The sequence below is a fragment of the Melanerpes formicivorus genome, unplaced genomic scaffold (genome assembly GCF_026170545.1).
Source record: "Melanerpes formicivorus ecotype bairdi unplaced genomic scaffold, bMelFor1.0.p_v2 SCAF_136, whole genome shotgun sequence".
Taxonomy (NCBI): Eukaryota; Metazoa; Chordata; class Aves; order Piciformes; family Picidae; genus Melanerpes; species Melanerpes formicivorus.
Window position 1 is genome coordinate 954,169 of NW_027142488.1, and position 15,759 is coordinate 969,927.

Below are 15,759 nucleotides of genomic sequence, written 5' to 3' on the forward strand. Positions count from 1 at the left end.
TGTGGTTTTTGAAAGCTCCCTACCACAGGAAGGTCAGGGACCTGCTGGAGTGGGTTGAAGGAGTCCACAAAGATGATCAGAGGCTGGAGCACCTCACCTATGAGGACAGGCTGTTCAGGCTGGAGAAGAGAAGGCTACCGGGAGACCTTAGAGCAGCATTTCAATGCAGCCAGGAAGGCTGGGGAAGGACTGTTTACAAGGGGCAATGGTTCGAAACTGGAGCAGGGTGGATTTAGGCTGAACATTAGGAGGAAGCTCTTCACAGTGAGGGTGGTGAGACTCTGGAACAGGTTGCCCAGGGATGTGGTTGAGGCCCCATCCCTGGAGACATTCAGGGTCAAACATGAAGGGGCCCTGGAGATATCCTGAGCACAGGAGATACCCGTGGCTCTATTGGAGTAGAGCCAGAGGAGGCCACAGCAATGCTGTGAGACCAGGCTGATAGAGTTGGGGTTGTTGAGCCTGGAGAAGAGAAGGCTCCAGGGAGATCTTTTGGTGCTTATAGAGCCAATCAGAAAGCTGAGGATAGACTTCTGAGCAGGACCTGTTATGACAGTACTAGGGGTGATGGTTTGAAGTAAAAGGAGATAGAGACTGGAAAGAAGGGAGAAATGTTTGACACTGAGGGTGGTGAGAGCCTGTCCCAGGTTGCCTGCAGAGGTGGGAAATGTCTCATCCCTGGAATCATTGCAGGTCAGGCTGTTTATGGCTCTGAGCAACCTGCAGTAGTTGCAGATGTTGTCCCCTGCCCTGATTGGGGGGGGGGGGGTGTTTGGACTGGATGCCTTTTGAGGGTCCCTTCCAACCTGATGCATTCTGTGAAAACTGTTTAAGTTTGGGGATCTCAGAGTTCTTTTGGGCATCTTACAGATCTTAGAGTCCCATTTCCCTCTTTCAGTGGCTTGTGCAAGATCAGAACAGCAACTTGTGTGTCTATTGGAGAATGGAGAGGCCAGGGCACTCTGCACAATAAAACAATCTCTTTAATTCTGACAGACAGCACCACTGAACAAGACAACACTCAAGGGACAGTGAGGGACAGTGTCGGACAGCACGGCGCAGGCCACGGGACGTGTCTGTCCATACAATAAGCAAGGCCCTGAGTATCACAATAGCTGGAATCAACTTTGTAGGCACTAATGCTGATTTGAAAGATACATAGTATGCAGGACAGCACTCATCTGCTGAGCCTGCAGCCTTCCATCTTCCACAAACTGAGGGTGCAGAGGCCTGCAGCAGGCTGCCCAGAAAGCTCTCCTTTGGAGAGAATCCAGACCCACCTGGACACTGTGATCTTGTGGGCAAGCTGCTGTGGGTGCCCCTGCTGTGGCAGTGGGGTTGGACTGGATGATCTCCAGAGGTCCCTTCCAACCCCCACCATGCTGGGATTCTGTGAAATATGAGTGAATTCTGATTTATTGTCTTGTTTGAATAGTGGGAATTACTTCAAAAAAGGAAAATCCATGAGTTAGAGTTGCTTAATGAGCCAGAGGTGGATAATAAAATACCTGCTCTGAGAACAGAAGGTAGTCATGCTTGAGGTGATGCTGTCAAGCTTTCTGAGATGACATCCTTGAGTAATTGTGATGTTTCCTTGGCATTCCCTGCTCTAACTTGAGTAATGGTGAGGGTGGTGAGATAATGGAATGGGTTGCCCAGGGAGGTTGTGGATGCCCCCTCCCTGCAGGTGTTCAAGGCCAGGCTGGATGAGGCCTTAAGCAACCTGCTCTAGTGGGAGGTGTCCCTGCTCAGGGCAAGGGGTTGGAACTAGATGATCTTTAAGGTCCTTCCCAACCCAAACCCTTCTATGAATCTGTGAATAAACTTTGTGTGTCAGTGCCAAACCACAATTCTTCAAGCCCAGGCTTTGAGGGCCACTTACAAAAGCTGATACACTTTGTGGCTATGGAACATTGTATCTTCAAACTCTCAGTTCTCAGCAGCAGAAGCCATCTACTAGAAGTCAAAATAAATACTAGCCTGAAAGTCATGGTTTGACATGAAACAACACCAAACACTGCTGCAGTTATCAGCACACTCAGATAAAGACCTGACTGTGGTACTTCAATAATGAGGATGGTTCTCTAACATACCCACAAGTAGCTGGGTCACAGAAGGAGACATCAGATGTAGGCAGAGGTTTAGAACATGGAGTATGTACAAAGTGGGACTCTGTGGTGGGGGGATTTAACTGCTTCAAGAACTGCTGGACTTCTGTGGTTGCCCAAGTGTTAAAATACTTTCTCTGACTAGCAAAAGCAATCAGACTGCAGGAACATCTTTAATTTGCCTCAAGACCTTATCAAGGGTGACAACTGGACATTGGGAGGAAGTTCTTCATGATGAGGGTAGTGGAACAGGCTGCCCACAGGTAGAATCATTAAGGTTTGTAAAAAGACCTCTAAGATCATCAAGTCCAAACTTCTACCCTGTATGGCCACTAACTGGTCACTAGGTCTGGTGGAAGCCCCATCCCTGGAGACATTCAAGGTCAAGCTTGATGGGACCCTGAGCAATCTGATCTAGTTGGAGATGTCCCTGCTCACTGCAGGAGGGTAGCACAAGATGACTCTTGAGGGTCCCTTCCAATGTGAAACATTGTGGTTCTGTTTGTGCTTATAAAACCCTTGAGGGGGATTGAGGACAAACCCAAACCTATTATTTGATGCTTCCCTGGTTCTTCAACTTTGTTTTTTCAAACCTTTCTTGTGTTATTTTCTGTGCATTTATTAACTTTCACTTTACTCCTGGCTGGTATTTCCAGCCAGGAAATAAAGCAAGCAAGATAAATACAAATCAGACAGGAAATAACTCAACATATTGATTAGTTTTCCCTTCTGCCTGTGATCCTGTATCTTGACGAAAGAGAGTAACATCAGACATGAATAGGTATATTCATTATCTCCTCTAGTGAATACTTTGATGTGTATTTAGCTTGGCACATCCAAGTGGTTCCTAGATATGGCCACTGTGCTGTTGCCTGGCGCAGACCAGGTTTGATGGTCTCCTGGTTGGAAGAAGAGCCCCCAACCCACAGCCTTTGAGATTCCTGTCTCCCAGCTTAACAACCAGTTAAGCTGTCTGTGCTGAACCATCTCAGAGTATCTGACCAGCTCAGCATAGAATCATAGAGTGGACCAGAACAACTCATGAGGGAAGATTGAAAGAACTGGGGCTCTTTAGACTGAAAAAGAGCAGACTGCAGGGGGGGATCTCATCAATGCTGATCAATAGTTAAAGGGTGGTATCAGGAAGATGGGACCAGTGGTGCCCAGTGAGAGGGCAAGGGGAACAAACTGGAACATAGGAAGTTCCATCTAAACATGAGGAGGAACTTACTTATTTTGTGGGTGACAGAGCACTGGGACAGTCTGCCCAGAGAGGTGGTGGAGTCTCCATCTCTGGAGACACTGAAAACCCCCCTGGATGTGTTTTTTGTGTGACCTTCTCTAGGTGACCCTACCTTGGCAAGGGAGTCGGATTTGATGATCTCCAGGGGTCCCTTCCAACCCCTACCATGCTGTGATTCTTTGATTGTGTGTGATTCAGAAGAAGAACGTGAGGACTGTGGCATTTTTTGCCCCCCCACAAACTTTTCTCTGTGTATTTTCTTTCCTCCTTCCCCTTGATGTCTTTCCTGGAATCCCTGCAGGCAGCAACCACCAGAGGGCACCTTGGTTCCACTCAGCAGGACCAGCTGGTACCCTCTGGTTGTGCTGCTCGGCAAGAGATTGAGCATCAAGTCAGTTTGTGAGCAGGGAGCCTCGGGGAACTAGGTTTTAAGTTCAGGAGACCTGCGTGTTTACTCGGCCAGAGGTGTTCCACAAATCCATTTTGTTGGCCAATTAGCTTTACTGTAACCTAGCAGACAGCTGGCTGTGGTTGCAGGTTTGTATCTGAACAACACAAAAGTTCTAGTTTTGTGTTTCTTTTGGGGTAGGAACTAGATGACCTTTAAAGATCTCTTCCAACCCAAACCATTCTACAAGTCTATTTAAAGCTTAGATGCTGTGATTGATTAATAAATAATGCTGGTGATATACTTAAGGAAGCTTTATATAAAAATATATTTTCTTCCATTAAAATTAACTTTTCCTGTCATACCTGTGAGAGGGACCTTTGGGAAGGGATTTTTGAGAGCAAACCTGTGTGCTAACCTACTTGTAAAGTGTAGTAGGTGCTCTTGAATTGGTGAACAGCCAAGCATGGGCTGTCTTCAGACCTTCTCTGGGGGCTTCTCTTGCAGTCATGGCCTCCTAGACTGGTGGCTGTCTACTTATGTGGAGGGTAAAAGAAACAAACTGCAACAGAAAAACCAACATTTTGGGGAAGAAAAATTCTCACAGTGAGGGTGGTCAAATACTGGGAGAAGGCCCAGAGGGGTTATGGGCTCCTCATCCCTGGAGATGCTCAAAACACAACTGTGCTAGGCCTTGAGTGGCCTGCTCAGGTCACTTCTAGCTGATTTGTTGTGTTTCTTTTTTCTCTGTTTCAGTGAAAGATTTATATCATGACATTAATAGTGTAGTACTACCAGAAGGGTCTAAAAAGTCCTAACAAATTACTTCAGCTGCAGCTTTTGACATCTGGCAAAGCTGTGAGAAGAAAGTTCAGAAAGCCGAATGGTTGAGAGCAGCCACTTTCTGCTTAGGAATGCCCAGCTTAGTGATGGGATTGCTGTCAGTGTGGTTAAGGGGACCTGTGTCTTCTGCTATCAACATTTCAATGGGTATTAGGACTGTTCATGAGAAGAGACCAAGCAAGCAGGTGAGAAGAACTTTGGTTGAATGCTTTCTGAGGTAAGCATGAGCAATCTCTGCTCCACAGATGGGCATTAAAAGCAGTCAGCACTGGCCTGCTCTTGCTCCTTGGGTTAATTCCAGTAGACTAAATCTGGTAGTGCTCCTCACAAATGAAGACCTGACTATTCATTTTCTAAAGCCTAGCCTGCATGTGTGAGGTGGTTTCAATGTCTGTGTCCTACTGAACGCCCCAACAGGGCCTTTCTATGCCTGGGACAGCACTGGGTGCCCAGAGCAGGTCAGGCTGAGGGCTGCAGGATCACCCCTACCACTTCCCCCAGCTCCAAGCAGTCTAGAGATGCTAAGAAGTGGATGAGGAGAGAGGTTTCTGTCTCCCTTATCTTGTAAAAACAAAACAAAATGCGACCTAAGTCCTAAAGTGCTAAAAATCTCCATACAAACTGTGTACAACCTGTCAAAGTCACTGTAGGAACCTGTATGGGTGAGGTGTTACCTCTGTGGGACACTTAACTTGGAGCCACCTCCTGGCTCAGAGCCACATTGCTAACATCTTGGAGGGTTGGACATGTAGACTCATGTGATTCACCTGTGAGAGTGCCAGCAAAGCAGAGCTGGTTGGTGTGGCTGCCAAGCAGCAGGAGCAGGTCATGGTCTCTGCAGGAACCAGATCTCGTTGTGTCGGTTGGCGGCGGCTGGGTTTGTGTAGCCTGCGATGATGAACGTGTCCTGCAGACACAGCTCGGGGCTCTCCAGGATTGCTGCCAGCAAGTTAATTTCTCTCATGATAGAGTCTTCATTGGTGATGCCTCTGAAGCTCCTGCAACAACCAACTTCATATCAAGTTCTTTTTAATAGACCCCACAAGTACTTGCTTCTAAATTACTCTAAACTCTAACCTGATTCACTGCAACAGGTTGTCCAGAGAAACTCTGGAGGCTCCGAGCCTGGAGGTATTCAAGACCAGGTTGGATGGGGCCTTGAGCAACCTGGTCTGCTGGGAGATGTCCCTGCACGTGGCAGGGGGTTGGAACTAGATGATCTTTAAGGTCCCTTCCAACCCAAACCTCTCTAGGATGCTATGATTGTGATTGATCTCAAACAGATACCAGGTTTCGTCAGTGTTTCCACTGATATTTGCCTTGTTCCCAACCATACAGTCTGTTTTCAGGTGGTATTACACCTTGTGGTGGAATTGTGACCTCTAGGCAAGAGGTTAGACTTGGACAACCTCAGAGGTCTCTTCTAACCTCAACAGTTCTATGATTCATGGGTGCATCCTTGTAGCAGGTAGATTGGTACCATTATGTCCTGAATATCCCAGTTTGATAAAACAGGTCCAGGGATGTCATAGATGCCCTGGAGGTGTTAAAAGGCCAGGCTGGCTGGGGCTTTAAGCAGCTTAGTCTAGTAGGAGGTATACCTGCCCATGGCCAGACGTTGGAACTAGATGGTCTTTGAGGTCTCTTCCAACCCAAACCATTCTATGAAGTAGTCAAAATCAAGTTTTTCTCTTCAGATGAAACCATTTAGACCTTCACCTCCTTTAAACCTTTCTTAGAAGCTGCAGCATACCCAAATGGAAGAATCCATCTCCTCACCATTTGTCCCTCAACACAACTAAAGAGTTTCTTACCTGCTATAAACAATGGTAGAAGGCCATTCTTCAATGATGATGTCTGAGTCAAAAGGATGAGGTGGCTCATCCTGCAGCACTTCAGGTAGGTAGTAGGCTACTGTCACTGACTGTGTCATCTCTGACTGAGACTCGTTTGTGTGCACGATGGTCACAATGGGGATGGTTATTCCCAAGTACAGGCCTGAGGAGACACATGGAACTTGTGTATCCAACTACAAGCAGCATTTTGCTATGCCTTGCAGAAGAGATTAGGCTATGGGGAGGAGAGTTCACTGCTCTCTAAAACTCCCTGAAAGGAGGCGGGAGTGAGGTGGGGTTTGGTCTTCTCCCTAGTATCAGGTGCTGGAACGAGAGAAAATGGCTTGCAGTTGTGCCAGGTTTAGATTGGACATAAGGAAACACTTCTTTCCTGAAAGAGTGGTTGGAACAGGCTGCCCAGGGAGGTGCTGGAGCCACTTTCCTGGAGGTGTTCAAGAAAGATGTGGTCATGGCACCCTGGGACATGGTTTAATGGCTGTGGTGGTATTGGGTTGATGGTTGGTCTTACTGAGCTTAGAGGGCTTTTCTAACCCAAACAATTCTATGATTCTATATCTCTCACTCTCTAATACCTGCACATGTGATGTGGATGTGTCTCCAAAATATAGGCTATTTGGTGAGCTCTGCTGTCTTCATGTAGGGCAAGGAGTTTGAGTTTGCCTTCACCTCTTTCCCTCAAGAGGTTTGTGTTTATTTTGTAAGCTGACTTTGTGTCAGTGGTACTTAGGGGCTGGAAACTGCCTGGTGGGAAAGGACCAAGGGGTGATGGTTGACAGAAGGCTGATGAGCCAGTGTGAAGACCACCAGCATCCTGGCCTGACTCAGTAATAGTATGGAAAGCAGGACCAGGGCAGGGACTGTCTGTACTGAGCACTGGTGAGGCCACACCTTGAGTACTGGGCTCAATTTTGGACCTCTCACTCTAAGGAGGACATTGAGGGGCTACAGCAGGTTTAGAAAAGGCCAATGAAGCTGGTAAAGGGTCTGGAGAACAAGTCTTGTGACAAGCTGCTGAGGCACCTGGGGTTGTTTCATTTGGAGAAAAGGAGAGTGAGGGGAGATCTCCTTGCTCTGTACAACTCCCTGAAATGAGGTTGGAGCCAGAAGGGCACTGCTGGAAGGGTTGCACTACAGGAACATGTCCCTATAGAGAGGGAGCTACTAAAAGGAAGAGCTAATGATTAAATTTAACATTTTAATTAGACTGTAGAATCGTGCACCACTTACCTGAGGAGTTCTGCTCACAAATGTACCTCATGAGCTTCATGAAGCCTAGGCAGATACTCTGCTCATACTGCTTCTCCTTCATCTTTATGCAAGCCCACTTGGCCTTCCTGTACTGGCGCTTCTCGTACAGCAGATCTCCCAGCTGCAAACAGGAGGAGAATGACTTTGGAGTTTAACTGCCTAAAAACACAGGCAACCAGGAAAGTCAAACTATCAAATAGCTTAGAAGAGCTTTCTCTCTAGGAGAGCTGGAGAGGCAATTCTGACAAAGGCATGGAATGACAGGATGAGGGGTGATAGCTCCAAACTGGGAAAAGCTGAACTGAGCTTAGACACTAGGGAGAAATTCTCCTCCATGAAGGTGGTGAAACACTGGAACAGATTGCCCAGAGAAGATGTGGAGACTTCAACCCTAGAATTGTTCAAAGCCAGGTTGGATGGGGCCTTGAGCAAGATGGTGTAGCAGGAAGTGTCCTTACCCACGGCAGGGGGACTGGAACTGGATGGTCTTTAAGGCCCCTTCCAACCCAAAGCATTCTGTGGTATTTTGGTGCTTTACTTTTAGCATAAAGACATCAACTACTTCAGGTGGACAACCAGGAGAACAAAGAAGGGCAAAAAAGGTGGTGAAGGGTCTGGAGAACAGGTCTAATGAGGAGCAGCTGAGGGAACTGGGGTAGTTGAGCCTGAAGAAAGGAGGCTGAGGGGAGACCACCTGACTCTCTACAACTCCCTGAAAGGAGGTTGGAGCCAGGTGGGGGTTGGTCTCTTCTCCAAAGGAACAAGTGAGAGGGAAAGGCTGAGGGAGCTGAAATTGTTTAGCCTGGAGAAGAGGAGGCTCAGGGGAGACCTTATTGCTGTCTACAACTACGTGAAGGGTAGTTCTTCTCCCAGGCAACCAGCACCAGAACAAGAGGACACAGTCTCAAGCTGCACCAGGGGAAGTTTAGGCAGGAGGTGAGGAGTTGTTAGCCATTGGAATGTGCTGCCCAGGGAGGTGGTGGAGTCACCATCCCTGGAGGTGTTCAAGAAGGGATTGGATGTGTTACTTGGTGCCATAGTTTAGTCATGAGGTCTGTGGTGACAGGTTGGACTTGATGATCTTTGAGGTCTCTTCCAACCTTAGTGATTCTGTGTGTGATTCCAACCTTGTTGAATCTATGACAGGAGGAAAGGATTAGGTTGGATGTGAGGAGCAATTTCTTCCCCAAAAGGGTTAAGGCTTGGCCCAGGCTGCCCATGGCAGTGGTGGAGTCCCCATCCCTGGAGGGGTTTCAAAGCCATGGAGATGTGGTGCTGGGACATGGTTCAGTGGTGACCTGGCAGTGCTGGATTCATGGTTGGACTCCATGGTCTTAAAGGTCTCTTCCAACCATAATAATTCCACAATTTCATGGAAATTCCCCCATGTTGATGGTTGGACTCAGTGATCTTAGAGGACTTTCCCAACCAAAACAACTCTATGATTCTGATATTAAAAATCCTGAAGGATGAAGATGTTTTCCCAGTGAAAGCTGTTTTGGGAAGCCAGGTGTGGGTCCCAAGAACCCGGCTGGGATGGGAGGCAGTACCTTTTCTTTGCGCTGGATCAGAGTGAAGGGGATGGTCTGTCTCTCCTGGGGACTGTTGTTTCTAGTCAGCTGCTGGATGGGCTCTGCCATGTCTGCAACAAAGAACACAGGCTGGAGAAATAAGCATGACATTTAGATTTGCCATTGAAATGTGGTTGGATTGGGTACCTTTGCAGCTGTGGTTGCCTTCACTTTAATTCTAACTGCAATTCATAAATAAGTTCTGCTTAAAAGTTGATCCTTAAGGGAGAGGCTCAGAACCTTTGGATATAAGGTTGGTCTTAGGGATGGAAAAACTCTATTCCAGGAGAGTTTATCCCTTGGCTTCCAAAGCTGAAGTGATGGAGGGCTTTGAGAGAGGATGAGCAAGTGAACTGTCACATGCTGTGTTTGAAAGGCTGGATGCTACCTCGTGATATTTATCAGACAGGCATGGCAAGGGCTGAAGCTTCAGCTGAAAGAAGAGTCTATCTGGAATGTTTTAAGTAACTCAGGATCTTGAGTGGAAAATGCAGGATGGGGGGTGGGAGGAGAAGTATTATCCATGCTTCAGGGAATTAAGATGCAGGAGAATTAACTTGGCCAAGGTCACTGAGTAAATCTGGAGCTGAGCTGAGAATCAAACCTCCATCTCCTGGCATCCAGTAGTTTTAGCTTTAAGGCTATTTGGCATGGTGGAGATCCTCCTAATGAAAAGGAGAAAGCTGCTCTGGGCTGCATTTTAAATGGGTTTGAAAAGATGTCCTTGGGAAACATGTAAAATCTAAGTGATAACTGACATTAAAATAGATCTCTTTAGAGGCTGAGAGGGAAATAAAAGGATATTAGGCTTCAGCAGTGAATTTTCCATGGAGTGTTCAAGAACTTGGAAACATTTCAGGACTCTAGAAAAGTTTACTGGTTTTAGATTCCTTTGTTGATAAATGTGGGTGGTGCTTTTTTGGTGGTTTTTGTTTGTTGGGGTTTTTTTGTTTGGTTGTTTTTTTTCCCCTTTTCTTTCTTCCATCTTAATGCACAGGGTTGGAATTACACTTAATGAATGTCTTTTAAGGAGGTTTATTCTTCAGTGAGTGAAAGCCTGCCTGTCAGGCACATTTGGTTTGTTTTATAAGTATTATAGTATGTGTTTGTAATATATCAATTTTGAATTGTAAATCTTTTAACCTGCACAACTCTTAAAATCATTTCCCCCCAAAAGCAAGTGAGTTAGCTGAGTTCCACCTCTCAGTCCAGGCTTACCGGCCTGAATAGTGGTGTGACAGCACAAAGCAGGATGAGGTAAGAACAGGACGGCCAGTAGGTCAAGGGAGGTTCTCCTCCCCCTCTACTCTACCCTATGGAGATCACATCTGGAGTTCTGGGTCCAGTTCTGGGTTCTCCAGTTCAAGAGAGACAGGAAACCACTGGAGAGAGTCCAGTAAGGCTGGGAAGATGCTGAGGGGCCTGGAGCATCTCTGTGAGGAGGAAAGGCTGAGAGACCTGTGGTGGTTTAACCTGGAGAAGAGCAGCCTCAGAGGGCATATTCTTAATGATCAGCAAGAGGTAAAGGATTTGTGGGGGGCAAGAGGATGGGGCCAGACCCTTGTCAGTGGTGCCCAGTAATAGGACAAGGGGCATAAACAGGAACTCCATCCAAAGATGAGGAGAAACTTGTTTGATGTGAGGGGGCTGGAGCCCTGGAGCAGGCTGCCCAAAGAGGTTTGTGGAGTCTCCTTCTCTGGAGAGATTCCAAACCCAGCTGGACATTGTGATCCTGGGCAGGCTGCTGTGGCAGGGGCACTGTGCTGCATGATCTCCAGAGGTCTCTTCCAATCTCCAGGATCTGGGAATCCTCTCTGGGAGCTGTAGCACTGTAGCTAGGGGAAGTCTTGATTTAATTAAATGTCAAAATAGTGATTAGAGTTGGTAGTATGAGTAGGTGTTATGGAAGAGACAAAGCTTTACAAGAGGGTTTGTGTAAATAAGGGACACGTGACAAGACTTGTTCAGGGCTGAGCAGTATTTAAATTGTTGCATGTCTTGATCCTTGATCTGTGCCTGACCAGACCTGCTGGGAGTGCTGCTCCAGTGGGATGCACTCCTCAGCTATGGCCATAATGTGCGTGCACACAGAGCTTTGTTATTCTAAAGGAGAGCAAATAGTCTTTGTGATGCTGTACCCCAAGTCTTCATGCTGAGTAGAACCACTAGATGTGTCCTTTGGAGAGATCCAAGAAGCAGCAGCTCTCAAGGTGTCTACAAGCACCATTGTGGAAGGAAGTTTTAGTGCTGGGCAGCTGTGGGCTTCAGCATGAGGCTGCACCTAGGGGATGAGCCAGTGATGGAGGCTCTGTCATCCCTGCCCATGTGATCCCAGAGGCTTTGGCTGTCCAGCAGCCTCAGTACCAGCAAAGCCTGGTGCTGCTTCCAGCAAGGGAGGTACATGGGAGTTGGTGGAAATCCCCCTGTAATTCAAGATCTAAAGCTTCACCTGGAGCCAGAATACTTGAGCTCAGATCATGCTGCTGTGCACACTGTCTTAGACAACCTTATGCTTTAGCAAGCTAGCAGCTTTCCTGAGCTTGCTTGTGGAATGTTCTCTTGCTGACCACTAGACTACAGGGCACACAAGTCCTGTTGTTAATATCTCTGTCTGCAGTTATCAGGCTGACAGTTAATCTGGACCAAGTAAAGGTCTGGTGTTTTCTCTCATCATGGCTTCAGTGACAGCAGCCTGTTGGATGGAGCACACTGGGCAAGAGATGTGGTCTGCTCCCTGTTACAGGAAGGGTTCTTCCTCCCAGGAAGCCATCTCTGTTCCTTCTACCTCACTGTGTTGAGGCTCAAGGGGGCTGGCTATGTTGAACTTTGGATGGACCATACAAGCTCATGTGGGCTGCTCTTAGGCTGTAACAGCTGAGATGCAGTTTGCTCCTGACATAGAGCCCCTGAAGGGGATAAAACACTTTTTAGGTTTTGGACCATTTTCTTGGTGTTACAAAGTCAACCTTTCATAACGGAGTAACTAAAACGTGCTGAAATGCTCCTTTGGAATTGTTTCCTCAACTTGATGTCCTGCCTCATCAGAGGAGTGTCAGTGGGGTCAGAATACCTGATCATTTTGTGGGAATGAATCTTGTCCTCTGCTCCATTAAGCTACTCCTGAGGAATATGTTCATGCCTCACTATTGTGTGTGTTAAACTGGGACCTTCTCTCTCCTACCTCCCTTTCTCTTCACCTACCTCACTTCCCCCTGTGTATACCCCTGTGGAACCTGAAGCTGTTAGATCTGATGCACTGAAATTACAGGATGGCACTGCTGGCACAGGGCAGCCAAAGACCCCTTCTGAGGGGACAGGGAGGACAAGGCCAGGTGAGAACTCTGTTCAGAGGGACCTTGCCTTTCTTAGTACCTGATGGGGGTATGAAATTTCATTGTTAAAACACAGTGGAGATGAGGTGGGACCTCTAGGCATGGTTGGACAGCAGGGTGTACTCTCCTTTATGTGTCTTCTCTAAAGAGCCAAACTTTTGGGTAGCTACAGGAGATACTCTGAAGGAGGCTGCTTTTGCAGGTAGTCGGTTCAATATTTAATCAGGATTTAATCATCAGTATGAACAGGTCAAGCCATTGCTACTCCAGCTGCTTGTCTACAAGCTTTAGAATCGCCCTGTGCAGAGTTTTACCTCAGGCTTTTTGTATCAGCAGTGTCCAGAGGTCTGATGGCTGTTCATTGCTCTATCACCACACAGCTCCTGCAGGCACCAGGCGTACCTGAGCCAACCTCACCGCTGCTGGCTGGTGGGACCCTGCAGCTGGCCTGGCCAAGGGGTAGCCGAGGAGGCAGCTGAGAGCCGTTCTGCCCCGCAGCCCCTGCAGGGGATGTTCCGGGTGCCAGACCCCCGGGCAGGCTCTCGGGCTCTCTAGGGAAGGGATGGCTTGCGAGTGGCACCGCAGGCTCCTGCCAGCACCACTCCAGTGCCCCCTGCAACCCTCACGAGTTACCACCTGGGCAGCACCAGAAGGGACGCGGCGGTGCTGAAGGTCAGGAGTCCCCGGGAAGGTGCCGGTAAGCTCGGAACTGCCTCCCTGCATAATCCTCCCGATCCCAGCGGGCTGCCGTGGGCGGAAAGCGGCTTAGCCCTGCCCTGAGCGCTGCCCGCCCCGTCCCGCTCCTTACCCCGGGGCACGTCCACCTGGTGCCCTCTGCCCACGTTCTGCCAGTAGCTCAGCAGCCGCTCCTGCTCCTCATCCTCCATGCGTTCGGCTTCCTCTTCCAGGCTGCTGCCGTTGCTGTGGTACGCGGAGTCCGGGCTCTCCTCCGCCAGCCCGCCCAGCTCCTCCAGCGTGATCATGGCCGCCGGCTCCGCCCCGCTCATGCGGCACCCGCCCGTGCCCGTCTCCATCCTGCCGAGCTGTGCCCAGCCCTGCCGCCTCCCTCTGCCTTATGAAGGGCTCACCCGGCTCTGCCTTGCCCGGGGATTTGAAGGCGAAGGGGGCTGGCCCCCGCCTCTGCCCGGCCGGGGGGGAGGGACGGAGAGCAGGGAGGTGTGGCAGTGCCTGACTGAGCTGCCGGCACCGGGTAGTGCTGATACAGCTCAGATGAGCTACACAGAGGTGAACTGCGCTGAGCTGAGCTCCAACAAGTGGTGTCTGCTCGCGGGCTGGCTGGTCTGTAGCTTCAACAAGTGTCCTCTGCTCGCAGGCTTGCTGCTCTCTATCCTTTCCGAATCATAGATCACCTGCTTGGAAAAGACCGGAACATCATTGCATCCAGCCAGAGCCTAACATCTCCCTGTACACAACTCTTAGACCACACAGTCACAGAATTGTTTCATCTGTAAGACACCTCCAATATCGTTGAGAGCAACCATCAACTCAACACTACAATGACCATTAAACCGTGTCCCAAAGCACCATGTCCACACATTTCTTGAACTCTTCCAGGGATGGTGACTTGCCACCTTCCTGGGTAGCCTGTTCTAATGCCTGACCACTCTTGCAGGAAAGAATTTTTTCCTAAAGTCCAACCTAAATCTCCAGTGGTGCAAGTTGAGGGTATTTCCTGTCATCTTGTCACTTGTTATCTGGAAGAAGCAGCCAGGCCCCACCTGGCTCCAACCTCCTTTCAGGGAGCTGTGGAGAGCTAGGTCTCCCCTCAGCCTCTTCTTAAAGCTGCAGATGCCAGCTCATGTGCTGTTCAAGGTTCCAAGCATTAGAGATCTTCAAGAAGTTTGGGTTTTGTGTCTTCTCATTTTGTTCTCATGCTTTCCTAGCTGATCCATCTATCCATCATTTTATGAGTCATCTTTTTCCCTTTCATCTCTTCATTTTGAACACAAGTCTTATGAGGAGCAGCTGAGGGACCTCTGGTTGTTTAGACTGGAGAAGAGGAGACTGAGGGGAGACCTCATCAACCTCTATGCCTCCAACGCGTATGGAGCCAGTTGGGGGTTGGTCTCTTCTCATATGCAACAAGTCACAGGACAAGAGGAAATGGCCTCAAGTTGTGCCAGGGGAGGCTGAGGTTGGATATTAGGAAAAAAAATTTCACTGAAAGTGTTGTCAAGCCCTGAGTCAGACTGCCCAGGGAGGCGATGGAGTCACCATCCCTGGAGGCATTTAAAAGACATGTGGATGTGGTGCTGAGGGACATGGTGTAGTGGCAGTGGTTTAGCAGCAGTGGTGGGATAGTGAGCTCTAGGTGAGTGGTTAGGTGTGGTCATCTCAAATGCCTCTTCCAACCTCAACAGTTCTATGATTCCTCTTAGTCCTTTATTAGTAACACTCACTCCAATGATTACACTGGGATATATGGTTGGATTTCTGTCACCTTCACCCTATGTACACCTCCTAAAATCAGTTCTGATCAATACCTTATTAAAATGGTTTGTGCATGCTAACAAGGGGTTTGAAATTTTATTTATAGAATCCCAGGATGGATTGGGTTGAAGAGGACCTTAAAGATCATCTGGTTCCACCATCTAGGTTGCTCAAAGCCTCATCTGGCCTGTTTTTAAACACTTCCAGGGATGAGGCATCCACAACTTCTTTGGGCAAGCTGTTCCAGATTCAGAGCAATCTGAAACAGCCTTTATTCTTAGCTCATCAAAATCCAGTGTTTGGGGGTTGTGTTTATTTGCTACTTAAAATTTTGAGTCCATACTACATGAAAATTTCTCTTGCTGTAATGCCAAATGTCCTCACCACTGCCTCATACTTCAGTAATTGAGTAATTGACTTTAGGAGACAATGTGTAGAGGATCTTCCTCTTCCTATCCTGCATGAGTAATTCTGGCATGTTCTCACATAAAACAATCCCAACTCTTCTGTTCAAGACTCAGTTATGAGAATGAAGAGTTGCTTTTTAAAGGTAAGGCTCAGTGGTCTTAAAGGTCTCTTCCAACTGAAACAATTCTGTGATTGTATGAAATGAAAAGATTTAGAGGGTTGCTGCATTTGGGTTTGGGCCCCTCGCTTCAAGAAGGACATTGAGGTGCTGGAGCAGGTCCAGAGAAGGGCAATGAAGTTGCTGAAGCATC

At 48.2% G+C, this 15,759-nt stretch overlaps 2 protein-coding genes across 5 annotated transcripts in view; one reads left to right on the top strand and one right to left on the bottom strand.

The window, feature by feature from the left end:
• LOC137456753 (Fanconi anemia group M protein-like) overlaps positions 1-15,759 on the top strand; it is a 76,391-nt gene that overhangs the window by 10,079 nt on the left and 50,553 nt on the right. The gene's annotated exons all lie outside the window — the stretch shown is intronic.
• Positions 964-13,657, bottom strand: LOC137456761 (heme-binding protein 1-like). Its single transcript, XM_068168366.1, has 5 exons — positions 13,398-13,657; positions 9,237-9,328; positions 7,666-7,807; positions 6,397-6,580; positions 964-5,580 (listed from the first exon to the last, which is right to left on the bottom strand). The coding sequence occupies exons 1-5, from the start codon at positions 13,621-13,623 to the stop codon at positions 5,409-5,411; spliced, it is 816 nt and encodes a 271-aa protein (XP_068024467.1). The 5' UTR covers positions 13,624-13,657; the 3' UTR covers positions 964-5,408.